At 44.1% G+C, this 9,355-nt stretch overlaps 1 protein-coding gene across 1 annotated transcript in view; it reads left to right on the top strand.

Annotated features, from left to right (window-relative positions):
* Nucleotides 1-4,690: 4,690 nt before the first annotated feature.
* The window catches only part of tnfrsf21 (TNF receptor superfamily member 21), a 49,793-nt gene continuing 45,128 nt past the window's right edge, over nucleotides 4,691-9,355 (top strand). The window contains exon 1 of the mRNA XM_008116604.3: nucleotides 4,691-5,060. Within this exon, the coding sequence (XP_008114811.2) occupies nucleotides 5,016-5,060 (45 nt within the window). The 5' untranslated portion in view covers nucleotides 4,691-5,015. The remainder of the gene's footprint in view (nucleotides 5,061-9,355) is intronic.

The raw sequence follows: 9,355 nt of genomic DNA, 5'->3' as shown, positions 1-9,355 counted from the left end.
TTTGCACCACAGCCCAACCCATTACTGGAACAATACGAACAAGGTGGAGAAAGATCAATGGGAAGGAAAGGAGGATAGGAGAGAACATTTAACACTGAGTAGGAGTGAGAGGGGAAAGGAAATCAGTTTGGGTTGGCATTTAGTGGAGGGAAGGAGAAAGGAGGCACACTCAGGTGGTAAGAGGGAAGGGGCATAAGGGTCAGGCGGAGATGGAGCAAGTCCTTAACCTCAGCAAAGATGGATATTTTCAAATAGTACAGTGACCCCTGGTATCACTGGAGTTTGGATCCAGGGCCCTATAGATACCAAAATCAATGGATGCTAAAGTCTTGTTATATATAATGGCATATAAAATTGTGTTCCCTATATAAAATGGCAAAATAAGATTTGCTTTTAGGATTTTTTTTTTCTAGTGAGAAATATTTCTGGATAGTGGAATCTGTGGATGCAGAACCCATGGACAAAGAGGGTAAACTGTATAAACAAGAGTCTGAACTCCTGCTCCTATTACATAATGCATTGCAATAAAAACATGATTCTTCACTAAAGATTCTGTTCAAGTTTCAAACTTTATTAGTTATTAATTAATTATTTGCTTTAATTATTTGCTCAGTTTATGCCACATTATATGGGCTGCTACTAGTCGTGTCCCAAACCTTTTCTAGAGGGTGATTCATTTCTGAACTACTTGACTTCACACACTTTGTCTCCTTAATCATGCGGGTTGTACATGAGGCATTTTATCTATTGTTCTTCATGGCTGTATCCTTTGGTTAAACATTATATTTCAAAACAAGGGAGCTGTGTCCAGCTGCCCTCCTTTAATCTCTTCTCACAAAAGTTCTCCTGAACTCCATAACAATTGTAGTGTATCTAATTATCAAACTACTGCTGACACCTTTCCACCATAATAATGTAATGTATTTGGTGAAGTTCTTGATTTTCTCAATCACATAAACATTACTTTTCTTTCAGTAAAGGTTCCACTCAGATTCATATGAACTTTACTAAACCCATCTCCTCCATCTGGATACAAAACAGATGAGGATTACAATGCAGGTTTAACTTTACAAAGGTATTGTAATGGTTACTGAATGGTTGCAAAACACTCCTAACCTTCTAACAAATGTTGCTGTTATAAATATCAACAACATCATTTATATTTAGAAGGTATTTAATAGATATGGGAGATAAAGCTTGACTAAATCAAAGCTTCATCTTAGTCAGGGTGACTGCACTTCCTGCCAGTGGTAAAAGAGGTATAGCACATTCAACCACAGAAGGACTTGTGCAGGTAGAGGACACTGTGGGGAGACTTCTGGGTTCAAATCCTAACAAGTCATGGGGGCCAGTTTCTGTCAGCATAATAGTTGCTGTTAAGAGAAAATATATATTCACTTCTGAGGTTTCTATTATTATTATTATTATTATTATTATTATTATTATTATTATTATTATTATTATTATTATTGGCACAACCTAGTATGACACAGCAAACAAGATAGATATGCTGGATTTCGTATCACAAAATCACAAGTCGAACACTTCCCAAGCATTTAGGACTGTGTGATGTATTTTCAGATGATGCGTGCAGATCCCAGTAAGGTGGCCTTTTGCAGTTGACAGATCGTAATTTTGTCAATGTTTATTGTTTCCAAATGCCGGCTGAGATCTTTTGGCACTGCGCCCAGTGTGCCAATTACCACCAGGACCATCTGTACTGGTTTCTGCCAGAGTCTTTGAAGTTCAGTCTTGAGGTCCTGAGTTTTTCATCAATTCGACTGTCACCTATCACCATTACCTTTGCAGGCTTGTGATCCCACCAGTTCTTTACTGCTGGGAGGTGGTATTTGAGGCATAAGTTCCAATGAATCATTTGGGCCACATAGTTATGCCTTTGTTTGTAGTCTGTCTGTGCGATTTTCTTACAGCAGTTAAGATATGATCAATGGTTTCGTCAGCTTCCTTGCACAGTCTGCATTTTGGGTCATCAGTTGATTTTTCGATCTTGGCCTTAATTGCATTTGTTCTGATGGCTTGCTCCTGGGCTGCAAGAATCAGGCCTTCTGTCTCTTCTTCAGTGTCCCATTTGTGAGCCATAGCCAGGTCTTCTCCTTGTCAGCGTTTCCTTCAATTTTGTCAAGGAACTTTCCATGCAATGTTTTGTTGTGCCAGCTGTCAGCTCTAGTTTGTAGTGCAGTTTTCTTGTACTGATTCTTTGTCTGTTGTGCTTTGAGGAGTTTCTGAGTTTTGACTTCAATCAAAGCAGATTCTTCACTTTGCTTTACATATTCTGCCAGGGCATGTTCTTCTTCTTTGACTGCTTGTTTTACTTGTAAGAATCCTCTGCCACCAGATCTTCTAGGCAGATATAGCCGATCAACATCACTGCGAGGGTGTAGTGAATGATGAATGGTCATGAGTTTTGTTTTTCTGTCCAAATTGTACAGTTCCACCTGTGCCCAGTTTATGATGCCAGAAGTATATCTTATGACAGGTATGGTGTTTATGGCCTTGATGGTGTTGCCTCCATTGAGCTTGCTTTTGAGAATTTTTCTGATTCTTGTGTGTATTCTTTGCTGACCACAGTTTTCAGCATGATTGAGGGAAGTCATGCTACCCCTCTATTCTGCCTTGGTCAGACCACACCTGGAATTCTGTGTCCAATTCTGGGCATTGCAATTGAAGGGAGATGTTGACAAGCTGGAAAGCGTCCAGAGGAGGGCAACTAAAATGATCAAGGGTCTGGAGAACAAGCCCTATGAGGAGCGGCTTAAAGAACTGGGCATGTTTAGCCTGCAGAAGAGAAGGCTGAGTGGAGACATGATAGCCATGTACAAATATATGAGGGGAAGTCATAGGGAAAAGGGAGCAAGCTTGTTTTCTGCTGCCCTGCAGACTAGGACACGGAACAATGGCTTCAAACTACAGGAAAGGAGATTCCACCTGAACATTAGGAAGAACTTTCTAACTGTGAGAGCTGTTCGGCAGTGGAACTCTCTCCCCCGGACTGTGGTGGAGGCTCCTTCTTTGGAGGCTTTTAAGCAGAGGCTGGATGGCCATCTGTCGGGGGTGCTTTGAATGCGATTTCCTGCTTCTTGGCAGGGGGTTGGACTGGATGGCCCATGAGGTCTCTTCCAATTCTACTATTCTATGATTCACATGTTCATGTTTGATGTTGTCCAGCTGTAATATGCCCAGATATTTATAAGCCTCTGGCTGGTGACACTTGATCGTTTGGCCATTAGGCATATTTATGCCCTCACTTTCAATGATTTTTCCTTCTTCAATGCCACTGTCGAACATTTGTCCAAACTAAATTTATTATTATTATTATTATTACAAAGGCTGGATGGCAATCTGTTGGGGAGTTTGTGTTTTCCCTGCATGGCAGAAGGGGTTTGGACTGGATGGCCCTGAAAGCTTAGGTGCCTCATCTTATCCACAGAGAATACATATCCTGGCAATGAAGTCTGTGGATTTTGCACTAATTGAACTTTCACTTGGTCATCAGAGACAGTCTTGTTCATATAAAACACATGGTCTAACAGCTTCTTCTCTTTAGTCTTGTTTGATTGTATCTTTGGCAGGGCTTGGATTTATTAGATGAATCAATGGGAGACACTTCCATTTCCAGTTTCTTCAGTTTTCACCGGCAGTCCACGTCAAATCCGCCCTGCCTTCCTGCACCTTAGGCTTTGCCTACCAGTTGTGGGAAGCCCAACTTGGTTGCTTCCACTATGGCAGTGGTTCTCAACCTGTGGGTCCCCAGATGTTTTGGCCTTCAACTCCCAGAAATCCTAGCAGCTGATAAAATGGCTGGGATTTCTGGGAGTCGTAGGCCAAAAACATCTGGAGACTCTATGCCACTGCACTATGCCATCTATTGTTGCTACTGCAATGTAAATTTGATAGAAAGGTAGGTAATGACAGTGTGAATAATCAGAATTTGGTCGAGATAGTGCTTGCAGTTCTCCAATTTTTAACACTGAGTAGGAGTCCAATTTTTGCTTCTCATAGACTTGGCATGGGGATTTGGTTAACCAATTAAAATTTATGAGTAAACCAGGGTTTGTTTTGACCTGAAAATTTTCGGGGAGGGGGGGGGGGTTGAACCGCTAAACCACCCCCTTGGCTATGGGCTTGGATGGGAGGAATAACTGGGAAACAGGGAGACATCGTTTTCCTCCTCCAACCCATCCTTCAACCCAACCTCTCCATTAAAATGCACAGCACCTCCTGACATGATTTTAAAAACCTTTTTTATACCTCCCGGGTTCCATTTTAAAGAGTCATCATCGTGTCATTTTTATTGGGCAGAGAACCAGAGAAACTACAAACCCCCGAATGGATGATGCGGAATGGAGAGGCCTGTCAGGGTCACAATTGTGGCGAGAGGCCAGGAGGAGACTCCCGCGTGAAGGAACCCAGCGCCTCGGAGCTCTGAATCCCTGCGATGAAGGCCGAGCTGGATGCGTCGGCCGCAAGGCCACGCCCCTTCTCCTTCCTCCCCCCCCCCCCCCAAGTTTTGCGCATCTTGGTCGCTCCCTCCCTTGGCACCCACTTGGGAGAGACCACTCGGCCCACAAAGGTGGGGGGAGCCACCAGAGCGACGTAACGCAACAAAAGGAGGCCCCGCCCACTTGGGCGCTCCCTTCTCTTCCTCCCGCGGCTCATTCCGAAGCCGGCCGGCCGGAGGGAAGGAAGGAGAGCCAGGGAGGTGCCTCGCGATGGGAAGCCGGCTGCCTTGCCTCTTCCTCCTCCTCCTGTCGCGCGCAGCCCTCGCGCCCCGCCGCGTGGACGGCTGGCCCCGGAGCCCCGCGCGGACGGCGGCCGCGCGCCCCCGCTAAGCGAGACAGAGAGCCCCTCACCACACACACACTCCGACAGACAGCGCCCCGCACAACGAGGCGGGCCGAGGCCATGGAGCGGCGCGGGGTCTGGTAGATGGCCCTCTCGCCTCCCGACCCGGGGCTCCCGCGCGAAGGGAGACCGCCGCCGCTGCCTCCTCCACCATGGGGCCGCTCCCCGCCTTCGCCACCCTCGGGGGCCTTCTCCTGGTGAGTCTGCGGGAAAGGGAGGGAGGGAAGGTCTTCCTGGAAGCAGTGTCACTCTGCACATGCTCAGGGGTATTGAAAAGGAAGAAAGGGCGGGGGGGGGGAGGCTACGACGAATCCATGCTGAGTCCTCGCTCAGGGAAGCCCTATGAAACGGCCCGTTTGTGGTTGCCAGGAGACAACAGGGGCCCTGCCACAGCTATAAGGCCATCCTTTCATTTTGTATCAGAAACTAGAACTCTCCACATCCGGGGTCAGACCCCAGCAGTATTCGGACTTGGTCATGATAGGTGTATGTGCCAAGTTTGGGCCTTAGAGGGTTCACAAGACCCTTCCACTCAGCCATATAAGCCACAATATCAAGGCAGAATAACCCACACAATGTCTTCTTTGAACTGGATGATATGGCAATGGAGACTAAGGGCCTTTCCACACAGTCATATAACCCACAATATCAAGGCAGAATAACCAACAATATCTGATTTGAACTGAGTCTCCTTCCATACATCTGAATACAATCCCACATTATCTGCTTTGAACTGGGATATATGACAGTGTGGACTCAGATATTCCAGTTCTAAGTAGATATTGAGGGATTTTCTGTCTTGATTTTCTGGGTTATATATATGGCTGTGTGGACATCAGGGATCAGACCCCACCAGTATTTGGACTTGGTCATGATAGGTCTGTGTGCCAAGTTTGGTTATTAGAGGGTTCACAGGGCCTTTCTACACAGCCATACAACCCACAATATCAAGGCAGAATAACCCACAATATCTGCTTTGAACTAGGGCCCCTTCCACACATCTGAATAAAATCTCACATTATTTGCTTTGAACTGGGATATATGGCAGTGTGGTCTCCAATAACCTAGGGCCCTTCCACACAGGCATATAACCCAGAATATCAAGGCAAAAAATCCCACAATAATTTCATTGAACTGGGTTATCTGAGTCCACACTGCCATATATCCCAATTCAGAGTAGAAAATTTGGGATGTTATTCGGCTGTGTGGAAGGAGTCCCAGACAAGCCCTATGAGCCCTTCCACACAGCCATATAACCCAGAATATCAAGGCAGAAAATTTCAACAATATCTGCTTTGAACTGGGTTAGCTGAATCTACACTGCCATATAAAGATAAAGGTTTCCCCTGACGTTAAGTCCAGTCGTGTCTGACTCTGGGGGTTGGTGCTCACCTCCATTTCTAACCCGAAGAGCCGGCGTTGTCCATAGACACCTCCAAGGTCATGTGGCCGGCATGACTGCATGGAGCGCCGTTACCTTCCCGCCGGAGCGGTACCTATTGATTTACTCACATTGGCATGTTTTCGGACTGCTTGGTTGGCAGAAGCTGGAGCTAATAGCGGGCGCTCACTCCGCTCCCGGGATTTGAACCTGGGACCTTTCTGTCTGCAAGTTCAGCAGCTCAGTGCTTTAACACACTTCGCCACCGGGGGTCCCCAACACTGCCATATATTCCAGTTCAAAGCAGAAGATGTGGTATTGTATTCAGTTGTGTGGAAGGGGCCTCAATCCCAGGATCTGATCCCATGTTTTCTGCTTTAAACTGTTTTATATGAGTCTGTACAGCCAGATAATCTGGGATAAACAGAAAACCTGGGTTCAGATCCTGGGACATAGGGTCTGTCTGGAAGGGCCCATAATATGCTTTGAACTGGGTTATCTAAGGCCCCATGCACAAAGCTGTATAAATAATAATAATAAGTTTTATTTATATCCCACCCCCACCCCCACCCCCCCGCTCCCAGAAGGGACTCAGGGCATCTTACAGCAAGTGACAGTTAAAAAATACAAAAAGTACATAGGTCAAGTTAACATAACTTAAAATAGAACCATTGCAATTACTGAACTGGATTATACGGCAGTGTGGACTCAGATAACCCAGGGCCCTACCACACAGCCATATAAACCAGAATGTCAAGGCAGAAAATCCCACACTTTCAGGTTTGAACTGGAATATATGGCAGTGTGGACTCAGATAATCCAATTAAAAGCAGTTATTGTGGGAATTTCTGCCTTGATATTCTGGGTTATATGGCTGTGTGGAAGGGCCCTGAGTCCGCCCTGCCATGTATTCCAGTTCAAAGCAGATAATGTGGGATTTTTTTCAGATGTGTGGAAGGGCCCTCGGTGCCCTTCTACACAACCATATAACCCAGAATACCAAGGCAGATAATCCACAATATCTGTTTTGAACTGGATTATTTGAGTCCACACTGCCATATAATCCAGGGCCTTTCTACACAGCCCTATATCCCAGCATATCAAGGCAGAAAACCCCACATTATCTGAATGTGGACTCAGATAACCCAGTTCAAAGCAGATATTGTGGGATTTTCTGCCTTGATATTCTGGGATATAGGGTTGTGTGGAAGGGCCTCCAGTTTGAAGCAGATAATGTGGGGTTTTATTCAGCTGTGTGGAAGGGGCCTCAGTTCAACGCAGATATTGCACCTTATCTGCCTTGATATTCTGGGTTATATGGCTGTGTGGAAGGGCCCTGGGTCCATACTGCCATCTAACCCAGTTAAATGTGGATTTTATACAACTGTGTGGAAGGGGCCATAGTGAAGCATTTAAAATCTGGGTAAGATTAATGTCTGATATTGCAGTTGACTGTTCTAGGGATGCTTTGACCTAATCCTAGTGTGGTTGTTTATATCCCAGGTATTTTGGGGTGTTTTTTTTGCTTAAGCTTTAATAAGACTGAATTTTACTTGGTTTTTAACTATGCAAGAGCTTGTTCATATAGCATTTTATGTAGTATTTTAATAATAATAATAATAATAATAATAATAATAATATAATTGTATTTCTTACCCGCCTCTCCTCTGGCTCGAGGTGGGTTACAAAACAATTAAAATACAAAAACACTACAAATACACACACACGAAAATGTACTTCCATAAAAGTTACACACCAAAACATATCTCTACAAAATACATACTAAAACACACAAAACAGAGATCAAACAAAAAAACTTAAAATTCATGTTTAAAGACTGTCTGGGTAGGCCTGCCGGAAGAAATAGGTCTTTACATGATTTTTAAATTCTAACAGCTCCTTTAGCTGTCGGGAGTTAAACCGGCTTCAGAGCAGGATATGGAGTTGAGACTGTGATGTGGATTATCTTAGTTTCAACATCAACGGGAAAGTATGGCCCTGTTGGTGCTTCTAGACTTCTCAGCAGCATTTTAAGGGGATATCGCACCATTGATGTATGTAATATTTTAATGATTTACATAGTATTTCAATGGTGTATTTCATGTTTTATTTTATAATCTTGTTTTTATGTATCTATTATTATGTTTATTTATATCCCACTTTTTCTCTCCATCTGGAGACTCAAAGTGACTCACCACTAAAAGCATTGCAGTACAATTTAAAATATACAAGTATTAAAACAGTATTAAACATCATTAGAACATATAAGACCATAGCAACCCCTCACTAGACCTTTAAAACCTTCTTTAAAAGTCTGCCTGAATAAAAAAGTCTTAACCTGCTGCCTGAAGGACAACAGGGAGGGGGCCATTTTGGCTTTCCTGGGCAGTGAGTTCCAAAGTTGAGAGGCAGCCATCGAGAAGGCTGTTTCTCTCATTTCGATCAATTGAGCTTGAGATTGAGGTGGAACAGAGAGAAGGGCCTATATTTTTCCCCAAACCCTGCCAGTGTTTTCTGTTCATCATTGGGTGTATGTGTGTGTCTGTGGCAGCGTTGATACAGATATGTTGTTGACAGGATTCTAAGGACTCTATGTGTTTTCACTTTTGTCATATAGATAGATAGGTAAAGTATTATTTAGATAGATAAATGGAATTTAAAAACATGAGTGAAAAACATGTACAAATAAAATGATTGTTAATATAGTAATGCAGCATAAACTGTAATGGCATACAGTAATCATATTGGAACTTCTTTTGCATTTTCAAAATTTCAAACATTTCTTGGTGTATGGTCTAATGTTTGAGGAGGCCCATTAGGCAATAGGCAAACTGACACTTTGGCCAATTGGTCATTGGAGCAAGGAGAAGGCTGTCCGTCTATCCCTTGACTCTGCTGCTCCTGCAGTTTGTGGGAGAAGAAGATGCCATTTTTGAAGGGGCTTTTTGTCTTCACCTGCCTCTGTGATATATGGGTTTCGTCCAGGTTCTTGTAAACATGGAGCAGCAAAGCTTGTGAATGCCCCCCCCCCCCAAGTCCCCAGCCTGCCCTGTTAGCATTCTCACATCCCATGAGGCTGCATGGTCTTTCTGACTGTGTATATGATGACTT

This window comes from Anolis carolinensis, chromosome 1 (assembly GCF_035594765.1).
Source record: "Anolis carolinensis isolate JA03-04 chromosome 1, rAnoCar3.1.pri, whole genome shotgun sequence".
Lineage (NCBI taxonomy): Eukaryota > Metazoa > Chordata > Lepidosauria > Squamata > Dactyloidae > Anolis > Anolis carolinensis.
This window is presented reverse-complemented; position numbering and strand designations above follow the sequence as displayed.